Here is a 14,349-nt window from a genome sequence, read left to right on the forward strand (position 1 = left end):
TTCAGCATTTTGATTTCTCAAGTCCTTCCTTTGTTTGGATATTTCCATTTTTTTTGGTGCGCATTTAAAATGAAAGCCAAGCGAACTTTGGTTTCTGGTGTCAACTGTAAATCCCTAAATGTGAGGACGTTCACACCTCTGTTGGGTGTTGACAACGTTAAATAGAAGATAAAACAAAACAAGAGGAGGGACGAGGGAACGGAGGTGGCTTACCAGCCTCCCAAGTCTGTTATGTGCTACACGTTGAGCAGGCTGTGCCTCTTCTTTGGACCACATGAAGAACTGCACTCCAGTTCAATTTGGTTCTTCTTCTTCAAGTAGCAAAAGAAAGCAAATAAATACAAAACTCCCATCTTCAGCTGTCCTTTTAAATGCAAACACACACAGACACACACTCATCGCATCCACACTGAGGTAACCGTTGTGAAAAATATACAAAAAAATGCCCTTTCTTGTTTCATTTAAATTAAGTAGGCATCAGAAAAGGGCGTAGAGAAGTTATTAAGCAGGGCTGAGTTAAACGTCTTCTTTCTAAATTAACAAATTGCTCTGCCACGCTTTGGCAAGCTCTCTTAAGCCTTTCAACCTGCTATTATTGATTTCTACATTTAAATAGGTAAAACCCTGAAGAATGGATACCCCTGGTTCTATAGGTCAGAGGTCACAAGACAGATATATGCATAGGGAGAGTGACTATCTACAAAGAAATGGCCACAGGAAAAAAAAAAACTATAGAAAATCAATGTAACCATCCCACATATTGCTTTTGAAGACAACAAATAAAAGTAAAATAAATTAAGTATATAACAACAAAACGATCAAAAAACCCCACGGACATCTGAAATTAAAAATAAAATAATACAAGAACAACAATGATAAAAGCATTATATTAATAACATTACAGGTAAATCCTGTGTACATGATTGTCTCTAAGTATAATAAATGCTGAAACCATTAAGTAGTCATGGGACAGTGCAGCCCTGAGTACGTGAGTCCCTGAAAGGTTTAAACCCTGGAGTGGTCATGATGTCACTACTCATGACAACCAGGTAGACATATTTACAGTTGTTGCTCCTGGCAACCCAGTCCACCATGCAGTCTTGGCTCTATGTCTCTCAGGTGCAAAAAGGTCACTTAAGCGTGATCCTCTGATTCCTGCTTGACAGTTATGTTGGCAGGAAGTGGGGGGATGGGACTGCTGTGCCGCATCTTGATGACCGACGTCTCGTTTGGGGACTCGTACGCACCATAACCTGCAGACCGAAGCTCAGTGGTTTTACTCTTGTGGTGGGGATGGAAGTTTGAGGACTTAATGTCACTCTCCCTCCACAGCATCCCCAAAACCTGCTTCTCCAACATGGCTTCCATCTCCACCCCTCCCTGCAACTGCTCCAGTCGCTCAGCGTGTTCACTGACGTCAAAGCGCTCAATCTCCTCATTGGCGCGGTGCACTTCCTCCAAGGCAATCTGGCTTGAAATGGCTGGGCTTCCAGAGCTGGAGCTTGCAGCCAAACAATAGCCCTTCAGGTGAAGTCGCAGGCTACACAGGTGGATGTAGTGGCGATGGCAGTGGGGGCATTTGTGTGGACGCTCGCGGGAGTGCAGGCGCTTGTGCAGCTTAAGGTGGACAAACTGGGTGAACTTAGCAGGACAGAGTTTGCAGTGGTAGGGCTTCTCCCCTGAGTGAAGGCGCAGGTGAGTTTTCAGGTTGCTGGTGCTGCTGAAGCGCTTGTGACAAACCTGAATGATGAGAAGCAAAAAAAGAAACCCTGTCAGAACCCTGTAGAAACCCACCAGTTAACAGTCATCTATGCTCATTAGCACTCTGGTAAAGCAATAAATGTGATATTTTCTCACCTGACATTCATGTGGCTTCTCCCCAGTGTGGACCAGGTAGTGTTTTTGCAGGTGAGCCAGCTGAGTGAAGCCTTTGCTACAGGTTTGACATTTGAAAGGTCTCTCCCCACTGTGGACGCGAAGATGAACCTGCGTGACAAGAAGAGAAAAAAGCCCCGTCTCTACATGCTAAAGATAACATTGTGATTCAAAAAGCATGCAGGACTAATAATAAGCTAAAAACACATGACAGCCAAAACCTACCTTCAGGTTTGACAGCTGTCCGAAGGTCTTGCTGCACACGTTGCACTCATATTTGATTTTGCCATTCTGCTTCTTCAGAGGGTAAGGCAGTGCCTTGTAGCCTGCTGAGCCTGCACCACGCTTCACCTTGGTCAGGTTAATTGCCTCGTCATCGTGACAACGCTCGCTGGTGTTGCCCAGCAGGGCTGAGGTAGGCTTAGTGGGCACCTGCTCACTGGGAGGTGCTGTGCCTGCAGTCGGGGAGCCGCTGGAGGGAGCGTGGGCTGAACCATGAGAGTGAGGGTGCCTGGGATAAGTGCTGTGAGGACCTGTTGTGTCTCTCAGAGAAGTAGCAGCTGAGAAGGCACTTGTGGGCCCTGGAAGGAGGAAGTCTCTGTGGCCAGAAATGGAGGAGGGGTGCACAGGGTCAGGTATTAGGAAGCGCCTCTGTGTTTCAGAAGGCAGGAGGGGCACATGATGGGGCAGGAGGTTGCTGTAGAGGGGATACATCCTGGGAAAGATTCCTCCTACAGTTGGGATGCCACCACCAGGGAGAGGATAGTGATGGGGCATAAGATAACGTGAGTAAGGGGCCCCTGGAGGGTAGAAGGGAGAGGAGAGGGGGGCAGACGGTGGGGAATAACCAGGATAGGTTCCCAGTCCGGTGGGATAGAAGGAAGCAGGCGATGGTGCTGCACCAGAGGGGCTTCCGTGAGGGCTGCTCTCTGGGCTGCTCCTTGCTGATGGGCTAGGTGTGGCTGAGGATTGGTTGCCAGGCGAGTGAGTTGAGGGGTAAGCAAGGCGGGCAGCTTTGTGATTGAGGAAGTCCTCAGATATTTGAGGGTGGGCCCTGAGAGGTGGGTAGAGGGCACGAGGGTACAGGAGACGATCGGGGCTGTCGGCACAGCGTGGACGTGTGGGAAGCGGCCTGTTGGGCTCCCTCTTTGTGGACGACGAAGATGAGGTGCCACGCAGAATAGAAAGAACACTGTGTTCTTTCTTTGGTGGGGTGGGGGTCACTGCGACAGGGGACGGGCTGGATGTTTCTTGCACATGCTCCTCATTGCTCACCTGCTGCTGCTTTACCTCCAAAATAGACTGCTCTGAAGGGACAGACAGAGAAAAAAATGGTCAGGGAGGGGTTTGTCAAATCAAAAAAATGATTTTAAAAACATTTGGCATTTAAATCACAACTTCTTTATAAGAACATAAAAATCTCTGTAGTAGAGATGTGTGCAACTCTGTGTTAAGAAACACCATTAGTAACTCAGTGGGGCAATTAGCGTGACAGATTTGACGAACGAGTGTGGGGCCAAAAGACGGGAAGTGAGGTGTGACAGCTCCCTTTAGGCATTCTGTGTGTGTGTGTGTCTATAAAATCAAGATAAAATCAAATGGTGGCAGACCGACAGAGAGGGCTGATGGAAGGTTTCCTGCTAAAGATATACTAAGAAAAAACTTGGCCTCCACCTGCCCTCCATAAACACACATACACACACCTACACCATGTGACAAGGTACACACACACAGAGGCGCCTCCAGACAAAGGCCTCTGTCTGATTTGTTGACTCTTCCACTTTTGGACAGCACACACACACGTTTGATCAAGCTCCTGCTCTCCTCATTTTCCTGGCCACTTGCTATTGTTTCCGGGTCAAAGGTTAAATTAAAGCGCTTCCTCCTCACTCACTCGCACCTACTGTCTTCTCAGTATGATGAAAGAGTAGATTAGGAGGCGAGCTCACTCACATACACTCTAAAAGCCCCGGGATGTCAGTTCGCAGCACATCTCGGCTGTTAAATTGCCACAGATGGGCTCTTAAAATGCCGTTGTGTATTACCTATAAGCTCATTTAGTGGGCAGTCAAGTTTTTACTACGAGGTCGCCCAGAGGGACATGCGTGTGTGATATTGCAAGTGTGTGTGTTTGAGAGAGACGGAGCATGTCAAAGTTAATCTTAAGTGCCAGTACTGGTGAAATTTGCTTAACTCCTCCTGATTCAGCCCTTCACTCACAGTTGCACACATAGTCAGTGACCCTTTTGTCAGCAGTATAGCGACAGTGTGTAAACACTGAGGTTATCAGTTAGTCTTACTCCTCCTTCTCTACCTCCTCCCTCCATCCCTCTTCTGAAAAACAAACAGGGCAGCCATCTTGGAGATATCAATCTGTCAACACGGCCCTTCTGCCAGGAAGTTCAAGTAGTCAACAGAGGGGGGTAGGAGGTGCAACTCTACCTCTCTCATTCCCTCCTCCACCTTCTTTCTAGTCTTTTTAAGTGGCAAATATATCAGCGTGATTGGCTGACACGCTCGCACACACATGAGCAGCAAGCTTGTGTGCATGTGTTTGAGGTGAAAAGGGTGGCTATAAATATGGTGGCATGTCACGCTCCTGACTGTGTGCGTGTGTGTGGGAAGAGAGAGTGTCTTTGAACACAACGCATGTACACACACACACACACACACACACACACACACACACACACACACATGGATGACAGGTGCTCTCCAGCGCTAACACTTCAAGAGCGCATATGACGGCGACAAAAAGAGAAAAAGGAGAAAGTGAGGGAGTAAAACTGTGGTGCATGCTCACTCATTTTGCTCACACACTTAAACACATACATATGTCTGGTTTTGCTATGACTGCGCTAGAAAGAGCTAAAACCAGAAAGAAAAATATGATACAAACAACTGTCATCGTTGCGCTCCTCGGGAATATAATACAGGTTGTCGCTCGGTTCGGAACAGAAGCTCTAGTGCCTCCTTAAGGACACATGTAACATTTTACAACGAGCAAAACGCAAAACTTTGATGAGAATCTAGTGGGCGGTATCAGAGATTTTAGTTTTTGCAGTGTAGACTAATTTCTCTAAAAATGAAATGGTTTGAAAGCCCCAAAATAATCTAGTGGGTAGGCTACCAAATTATTGCAAAGAGTTCGTTTATAATGGTTATCTAGTGCCTAGATTTGCATTAGCTAGCTACCCTACCAAAACGTGGAACTTATTTAGTATTTAAGCGGTTCATTTCGGGCGCATCTACTTGCATTAGTAGCGAACAAAATGAGTCCACTTCCTCAAGCAACAAATCGGTGAAAAATAACAATATTTTACAACAGTCGATGCCGGTAAAGCAACGTTAAATAGACTAAAATCACTAATAAACTTCGATGACTTAATGGTATCACATTCGGTGCGCAGCATGACTATTAAAATTCAGCAAAGCAGCTTCCTCTTCTTTTACCTTTTGCCCTTTTAACTGAGTTTCAGTTTAACGTTACTTAGTCAGAAAGATTGTGGTTTTTCTTCTTCGTTTTACTCAGCCAATGACATTATTTCTGACAACGTTTGTAAAGATTAACTGTAGTGGGCAACACCAACAGTCAAATGTTTTACTCATTTTAGGAATGAAAGATCAGTAGAAGTAAAAAAAAAAATAAATGAAAAAGGGCTAGAAACTTGTGTGGTAGCTCCAGGACAAAAATGGAGTCAAATGAAACAACTGTTTCTGCTGCAGGTAAGAATCGGTATTCAAGTTACTGGTAGGTCAACAAAGCCTGTGGGGCTTAACTGACAGGGGAACCTAATTAAAGGCAACACTTCTACTGTATACACGCTGAGTTGCGGGGAGGGGAGGCAGGCAAAGGGATCGTGGGTACCTCCTGCCTCTGTGCCCCAGGTCATGCGCATTTTTCCCTGGGCAGTGGAGTCACTCTGGCTGGGTGTGCTAGTTCCTCTGCCAGCTTAACACTACTATTAGCCTGCTGTCACACCTGGAAACCACTCAGCTCCCACTCTCTGCCTTTGTTTTCCTCTTAGCTCGGTCTCCCTTTGATCAGCTCAACTACAGTGAATGAGCGTAGTTAGTCGGCCGTGTTTAAAGGTTGAGATTAAGCTTTTTTATTGGTTAGACTGATTAGTTAAATACCATTAGTATGAAATAAAGCACAAATATTTGAGAACTCTTTTTAATACTTGTTAATGTGCATTTTGCATATACTCTTATGAGAGCAAGTTTTTCCCGTCAAAAGGTCACCGAAAACACGCAGTCAAGCAAACACACTCTCCGACTCTTCTGCAGAGGTTGAGCAAGGTTTTGTGCGTGCACGTGTGTGCGAGCTTTTATGTTAAAAGCGGGTCTTTAAGCGTGTAAGACTGTGGCATTAGGGGCCGTATCCCCTGTCTGTGTAATTACACTGTCACTAGCACACACACACAAGCAAAAATACAACGCTGATACTGACAGAGATGAAAGGTTGTTGGTCTTGTACTTTTGAGTGCGTGTGTGTGTGTGTGTGTGTGTGTGTGTGTGTGTGTGTGTGTGTGAGAGAGATAATGACAGGCTAATGTTGAGAGAGGAAGGAGACACAGCTATATTCAAAAACACTGCTAGGGTTTAAGAGCGGCGACAGGACACAGTCAAGACAAACACACCTACACTGACTATTGATTTCATGTTTTTTATGTGCGGTGGTCAGTGCATCAGGCGAGTAATAATGCATGCTGCTCTTTCACAGCAAGTGAATGCTGTAGTAAGTTTTAACCACACGAGATGTCAGATAACAAATTATGTTTAACTTCAGAAAGAAAAATTAATGATTAATGTTCCAGTGAATGTCACTACTTCTACTCATCAACTTTGTGGTTTCAAAAAATGTCAAATCACGGGAACTTACTAAGTTTCTGCATCATTAGCTCCCCAGACGGTGGGTAGTGCAGGCGTCGGGCAAAGTCGTGGCAGTACCAGACAAGCAGCTCGGCACCAGCTGGGACAGGCTTCACAGTATAGAAGTAAATCTCCATGCCATTCTGACACGCTGCCAGGTTCTGCTCTGCTGCCGAGTGGGCCGGGTTCACATACCGCATCCAGTTGGAGCGAGTCTCATCCAGGCCATCGACAAAGTGATGAAATTCTCCGTCCACATAAATCTGAAAAGAGAGAGGAAGAAAAAAATAATAGTGAGTTAATTTACCTGAATGTAAGATTACACTGAAGTTAATTTAACAGAAAAAAGGGAGAATAATATAAATCCCTTGTCCTTTGTTCCTTTTTTATGCTTATTCAGGTCTTATGAGAAGAAACAAAGCAGTAACATGCAAAAAACTTATTTCACTCTTATTTCACCCCCTCCTTCACTTATTACATCTTAATTACAATGCTAGCAATTTGATGAATAAACAGGTTAATTTAAGTAGCTAACAAAGCAAATATCTAAATAAGTAACATTACCGCTTAATTAAAATAGTGAACTAGCAAAATTAGGAGAAGAAGTTAAACAACTGGCTAAAATGCTGGTAAAGAAGCAATTCATTGATTAAAAAAAATCAGTCAGAAAACAACTAAACAAGTAAAAACAGCTGCATGTTTGTCAGAATACTTGATTGAAGTAATAAAGCAAAAATAATTTACTTATCATGTAGCAAAGAAGTAGCTGCCACCAAGCAGACACCACTGGTTATAAACTGCATCACATACATACATCTTAAATCTTTTCTCGTCTCTTTCTTAATGGTTTCATTCCTTACCATCTCCCTCTCTTCACTTTCATCTCTTTGAGCCAGAAGAACAGACAGAGACAGACAGAGAGTGGTGAGGAGGAGGAGATCCTCTTTTATATTGAAAAGGGAAAGGAAAGACCAACTCATTTTCTGCCTCTCCTCCCCCTTTCTCTCTCTGTCTCTCTCGTTCTCTGTCTTAATAACTCGTTTTTTTCTTGGCTTGGCGTGTGTGTGTGTGTGTGAGAAAGTGAGATATGAGCATGAATGGAACTGTGGTTAGGTTCACATACTACACACACAGACACACACACACACACAGACATGCACGCACACACACACACACACACACACCACACACTGTGTAGGCGGTGGTCAGGTAGATGGTTTTTGAGTATGTGCAGTCGCATTGTCAGTTACTGGTAGTGATGGAGCGTCTTCTGGCGAACAGTGTGTGTCAGTGTGTGTGGACTTACAGGAACGGCAGCGTGACATGCTATTTGTATACGCTGACATCACATCCTCATCTCCGTTCCTTGAACAGACTCACACACACACTCACACACACACAGAAAACAGCAAACCCAATTTCCTGTTCGGTGACTGACTTTAGATGTGCGTGACGTCACAGGAAGGGGTCTCTCCGGCTTCTGAGGAAGTATGTGTTTCTGCTGTTGTGTGTATCTTTGATGTTTGTGCTCACCCTCCAAAAGTATTTGCGGTTGGCGTCTTTGGGGACGCTGTCAGCCGTGTAGATCTCGCCCACCAGGGGACCGAAGCGAGTTCCTTTGGGGATGTACTCCCTGCTGCACACGCCAGCCACCTGCACGATGACACGCACATATAGACAGGTTAGGAAAAAACACGTCAAGGCCAAACAGGATGTTTGAAGTGGATTGGGTGATGATGATGAAGTCTGAAATGTTTGAAGAGGACGTTCAGGTGTGTGGAATATGTGTTTTCATAATATCTGCACAGCCATCTGTAGTACATATCATTAAGTCTCATTAAGTCTTATTTCAAATACAGACTCAGACACACAGCGTCAACCAGCTGTCAACAGAGACAATGATTAATGAACCAGCTCCACACTTGAGTTCATCTGGAGCGTCTGTGTTGGTGTGTGACTGCAAATGGCTGAAGACAAAACTAAAATCTCTTTCTTCGAGTCTCTCCCTCTGTCTCTCTCCTTACACCTCTACTGCTTGCCACATCAAACCAAAACCACCGCCACTTCACATGCTTCAAGAGGAAACATTCAGATACTTGGGTAAAAAAAACCCAACAACCATGTTTCTCCTTTTTTCTCACTCTGTCATCTGATTCAATCAAAGAGCAAGAGGTGAGAAGAAGAAAAGGAAGAAGAAGAAAAGCAAGGGATTATGTGGTGACTAGACGTTTGGCTCCAGCCATGGATGGTAGAGAAATGCACTCACACACATTTTCTTCATGCTTAACCCACACAAACAGAAGTCTTTCCCAAACCCCCTCGTTCCCTGATGACATGGGAAATCCCCATTTTTCCCTTTTTCTCTCAATAGGACCAGACATGAAAATGTGTTAGCATGTGATTAAAAAAAACCCAACTTATTAACAGGCTTTTACAAAGCTCTCTCTCTCACTTTGAACATAATGTAGCTTTCTTTCTAGAAGCTGCCATCCTCAGCCTTACCTTTTTTCCCTCTCTTAAATATTATCTGATAGAATATCAGCTTGTAAAGTTCTCTTCAGCTTCCCACTGCTAATCGCCTGGTGAAAAAAATCAATGACATCACGCAGCTTTACTGGGAACCTCCCAAGTGCCAAAACTGACATTTTCTGAGCGACAGTCATGCATCTTTAAAATACCTTGAAACACAGCATAGAAGTGCTGTGGCTTTTCTACTTTAAAATATCCTATCTGTGACAATCTCTAAAGTGGAAACAAGCTTTTTTTTAAATTGCTTATTTTTGCTCTTAGTCACTTGGATATCTGATTGTTTTCTGGAACATTATTAAATGCTTTTTAACCCTTTGCTGCTGCAAACCACTCTTATCACTCTAAGAGTCATGGTGGTTCTGTTCACTCTCCCTGTTATCAAGTTTCATCCATTGCCTGTTGACATTTTGACTTTGCCACCCCCAGTTAGATCAGTGAAAAAAAGTCTATTACTTTAAGCTTATCTATAATCATGTAGTGGGCGATTGGTTAGTAAAGAAATATTTACAGTACAGGAAATCGTCAAATGCTTCATATGAAGCATTTGAGTGATCAAAGCTCAAATCACACTCTGACACTTTCTCATTCAGCAGTTTTAAGACGAGCAGATGGAAACAGTCTGATGCACTGTGTTGGATGAGAGGCTTGATGGTGCCCCCTGCCTGCATGGTTCGGTATTTCAAGTAGTTTTATGACTTGAAACAATTGCGATCAAGGCGCCATAATTTTTCTCAGATGACACAATCCTTTTCATGGATAGATACAAGCTGATAAAACAGCACTGTAAGTCAAATCTGTTTCTGATGTTTCACACACCCACGCACACATGCCTCTGTGTGTGTGTGTGTGTGTGTGTGTGTGTGTGTGTGTGTGAAGTTTTACGAGACCTGACCCCTTTTTTATTACATGACCCATGTCTGACTCACAGTTGTGTGTATGTACAGATGCCTTTCTCTGCCTCAATGTGTATGAAATATTCTGGCTGGAGAGAAAGTTTGTCTGTCTGCCAGCATGTGCCCGTGTGTGTGCGTTTGTGAGTGTGAGAGAGAGTCTGACCTCCTTGCTGCCAGCCAGGTGTTTGAAGGCCAAGTTACGGGGCAGCGAAGCCTCGGCTCTGGTCGTCGACATCATCATGGCATCACCGTCTGGGCCCGCCTCACATGCCGTGTCTTTGACAATATACGTGCACTTCTCTTCAAACTCTGCCTCTGTCCACTGTGTCATGTCTGCTTCCTCCATGTCGACGTCGTTATCTGTCATTGTGCCCGCTCCACCTGAGCCTGTGCTGGTGGCAGAGGAAGCCATCTTGGCTCCGTGGCGTGCGTCGTCCTGCTCCATGGTGTGCGCCCCCTCACTGGTCAACATGGCCGAGCTATGAGAGGTCGCCTGGACAGGAAAGGCAGGAGCGAAAAAGGTTACTTCTGATCACTTTTATCTAAATATTTCCACTAATGGAAGCTCAGCAAGTGAAAAATAGTTGAAATTAAGAAAGACATTGCAAAAATAGAACAAAAAAAGAAAGAAGTAAGAGAAAGAAAGCCGAGTAGATGGAAGAAAGGAAAAGGAAACTAGATCAATCGAGACAGACAGTAAAAAAGCAACAGAAAGGAAGAAGGGACAGCAAGAGGCAAATAAGAAAAAGAAAAAGTTAAAGAAGAGAAAAAAAGAGAAAGTAGAAACTGGGAGTGGTGGGAAAAACTACCACAAGAGAAGGAGATATGGGAGGAAATGATAAGAGGAAAGAAAGAAAAGGATTGGAATGATGTAAGATAAACTCCGAAAGAAGAGATCAGGAAAGACAAAGAGGAGAGGAAGAGATGTGATTATTATGTGTGGTGATTCAGTGAGAAAGGAGGGGGTCTGACTAATGCTACAGTCACACACACACAGACATACACACATATAGACACACTTACACACACGCGTAAATGAACATGCACACTAAGGGAAAGACAGGAAGCTGCTTGTCTTGTCAACTATTTAGACTAAATGTTAACTAATTTGGGAAACAATTAGGGGAAAGAAATGACAAAATTCCAGTCTTCATTTTGTCATGACTCTAGTAAAGACCAGCTCATTTTAATAATAATAATGATCTAATAATCTAAATGCATACCATTTTCCAAATAAAACTCCTAATCCAGCATTGTAATAATTCATTCCTTTGACTACAGTCCCAATCATTTTAATCACCTGAAATGGCCCTTCTGGTCTTACTGGTGTTTGTATTACAAAGCTTTTTTGTTATCAGAATTGAGTGATGTCTTCAAGGTGAAACTGAACATGACTCAGGCTGATATAGGAGCGTAGGATACCTCAGGAGACAATGATCAAGCGCGGTAACGAAAAGCAACTGATGAGGAACTGAGCTTGTGTTCTCACACATAGTGACGAAATATGATTATGAAAATCCCAAACCATATGAAGAACTGTGTGTAGTTTTTACAAGCTGCGCTGTCGATGAGATTTCCCCCTTTACAAAAGATCAAGCGTAAACGAAGTTCTATGCTTGAGCCTCAAAAAATCGACCCGATGTTTAAAAGAACAATATAACAAAAAGTAATTAATGGTCTGAGCAAACTTTCCAAGTGACCTCTTTGTCTCTAACTTTCTTTCTTTTCCTGAAGCAAAGAAAGTTTTCCTGTTTTGTTTGCGGTGGTTTTCTCCCATGCTTTTACTCAGAAAGACAACGACACTGCAACTTGGAGCTTAACTAGCTTACACATGTAAGAAATTTGGACTTTGCTGGATAATGTGATGAATCTACTCAGATTATGTGACGCTAACATCTTCCGTATTTCCTCCCTCTTAATTCCCCCTCCTCCGTGTCTCTCCCTGGGGTTGAAGACAGAGGAAGGAAATGCTGTCTGTGTCTGAATGAAGCTAAAATTGGAAGCAGAGTGGCACTGCAGCGGAACCGGCAAATCATCCCGACTCCCAGCTTGTGTGTGTGTATGTATGTTAGTAATGGACGGAGGGAGTGATGAGGAAGGGAGCGTCAAAACTTTTCCATTTGGGGGGCCACAGCAGCGCAAACAAAACTTCAAACGTGATCCCACCCAAGACAATCCCACACACACATACAGGGACAGGCAGATATCCACAAAGGGACAAACATGCTGCTTGTCCCACGCAGAGCAGCAGAAAGCAGCAGATCTTCAGTGAGCACACTCAGGTCTGCAAATGCTTCTGAAGCCACAAAAAAGAATATTTCCCTCACATTCAACAACTTTGTGCTTAAACAGTCAGCACACAGATACTAAAGTTACACATGAAAATAAACTCTATAAACACCCTTGGTTACTGAAAATGTAGACTTATATTTTCAAATTTTAACACTTTTATAGAAGACAACACTTTTGAGCACTTGCAACCAATGCAACTGACTTTCCTGTTCCAGAATTGCAATCAAAAAGTAGTTTCTAAACCCAGAATCTTAAAGTATGTTGACTGTAACAGTCTGACTTGCCAGGCTGTAACAAAGCAAATCACCCAAAATACATTTAAGTATCTTAAAACCACAAAATCTAATTTTTGACTAGCAAAACAATAAAAACTCCAGTGAGAAAGATTTTTCCCAATCAGCGGCTGGATTTTTTTTTTTTACTACAAAGGATACGCCAAGCGAACAACAGGTTCTGCCCAATTTGTTATTAAAATGAAGATCACTTGAAAGTGATCAGTTATGAAAATACAATATTTGATCTCTCTTGAATTTACTTTGCATAACAGCTGCAACATTGAAAACTAATAGTGAAACCAAGAACCAAGAAACAATTCACTGTTTGCACATGTAGAGCAACTGAAAAATATGTAAAAGGCGAATCTGCATACAGGCAGCCAGATTTCACATTAAAATGACATTAAATAACAACATTAAATTCTAAAAACCTGAAAAAACAGACATGAGGAATCATGCCAAGACTGTTTTTTTCTGAAATTCATGTGGGGGAAAAAACACTACTGTTATAACAAAAATCACATGTTTCCATGAACAAACAATGATTGATTTGTAAAAATATGTAGAAAATACGTCAAATATGTGAAAATAACTGAGCTGCTAAACAAACATTGTAATACCTCAGTTTTTCAAACTAGTAAAAGCATCTGCAGCAGCAGCTAACCATTTTAAGAAAAATCTTATTAGAAAAATGAAGTCACGTTGGCTGCAACCTCAAATTTCTAATTAAAAATCGTCCTAATGTTCAGAAAACAAGGCTGAAAATGAGATTAAAATAAGCTTAAAAGTATATTAAACTGGATTAAAAAGCACACACAAAAAAAAAAACTCTTAAAGTTTTATTTCTACTCTAAATTCTGAAATTTTTATTTAGTTTCTCTAAAACTAAAAGAAAAAAAAAATACAAAAGCAAAAAATCAATCTTTGTTCTTCTGTATCTTTTAGTAAAAATGTAAAAAAAAAATTGAGCATACGAACGAATGCTCCACACTTACTGTATAACTCTGGTCCCATCCACACATAGGGACGTCCGGTCAGATCCTTTCTCCCTGTATGTCTGTGAAGATAGCGTGTGTGTGTGGGACAGGTGCAGTAGTTCTCTGCTCCTTCTGTCCTTCCAGCTCCGGGTGCTGATATCCACACTAATGCGAGTGTGTGTACTCTGAAGTGAGTGTATGTGCGAGACAGTAGTCTATAGCTCCTCCTCTTGGCTCCACCCCCCTCATTCTCTCCTTCCTAACACACACACCAACTTTTCTTTGGAAGGAAGCAGCATGTGCTTTCACCTGAGGCCATAAGCTATACACACACAGAGACGCCGACATACACACAACACTGAAAACACAGCCTTTTGTCCCCCTGCCTGTTTTGTTTTTTGCAGTGATTATGATTATGTGTGAATATAAGTGTGTTTTTTTTGTGTTTAGGAGTTTCTTTCTCTGTGAGTGTGTCCATTCAAAGCATTTAAGGAGTAAACAACAACAACATATGTGTGCGTGAGAGTGTGTGCATGCGTGTGTGTGCATGTATTGGGGGAGGAAACTTTGAGTCACTGTCACAGGACATCCCTCTCTTCCTCAGCTAAACACACACAGTAACACACGCGCGCG

At 42.9% G+C, this 14,349-nt stretch overlaps 1 protein-coding gene across 1 annotated transcript; it reads right to left on the reverse strand.

Annotated features, from left to right (window-relative positions):
• Positions 1-1,134: 1,134 nt before the first annotated feature.
• On the reverse strand, positions 1,135-13,866 carry prdm1a (PR domain containing 1a, with ZNF domain). Its single transcript, XM_085365852.1, has 7 exons — positions 13,735-13,866; positions 10,336-10,665; positions 8,284-8,403; positions 6,761-7,013; positions 2,101-3,182; positions 1,858-1,986; positions 1,135-1,740 (listed from the first exon to the last, which is right to left on the reverse strand). The coding sequence occupies exons 1-7, from the start codon at positions 13,759-13,761 to the stop codon at positions 1,135-1,137; spliced, it is 2,547 nt and encodes an 848-aa protein (XP_085221978.1). The 5' UTR covers positions 13,762-13,866.
• Positions 13,867-14,349: the final 483 nt, after the last annotated feature.

The sequence above is a fragment of the Diplotaxodon limnothrissa genome, linkage group LG11 (assembly GCF_057381915.1).
Source record: "Diplotaxodon limnothrissa isolate DT_005_m linkage group LG11, D_limnothrissa_male_GT1.1, whole genome shotgun sequence".
Classification (NCBI taxonomy): Eukaryota; Metazoa; Chordata; class Actinopteri; order Cichliformes; family Cichlidae; genus Diplotaxodon; species Diplotaxodon limnothrissa.

Excerpts from the sequence above, each read along its gene's own strand:
- prdm1a (XM_085365852.1), bottom strand. The coding sequence starts at position 13,761 with ATGTGTGGATGGGACCAGAGTTATACA. Across the intron at positions 8,404-10,335 it reads ACCTGGCTGGCAGCAAGGAG|GTGGCTGGCGTGTGCAGCAG; the intron begins GTCAGACTCTCT and ends GTCATCGTGCAG. Across the intron at positions 1,987-2,100 it reads GACAGCTGTCAAACCTGAAG|GTTCATCTTCGCGTCCACAG; the intron begins GTAGGTTTTGGC and ends CTTGTCACGCAG.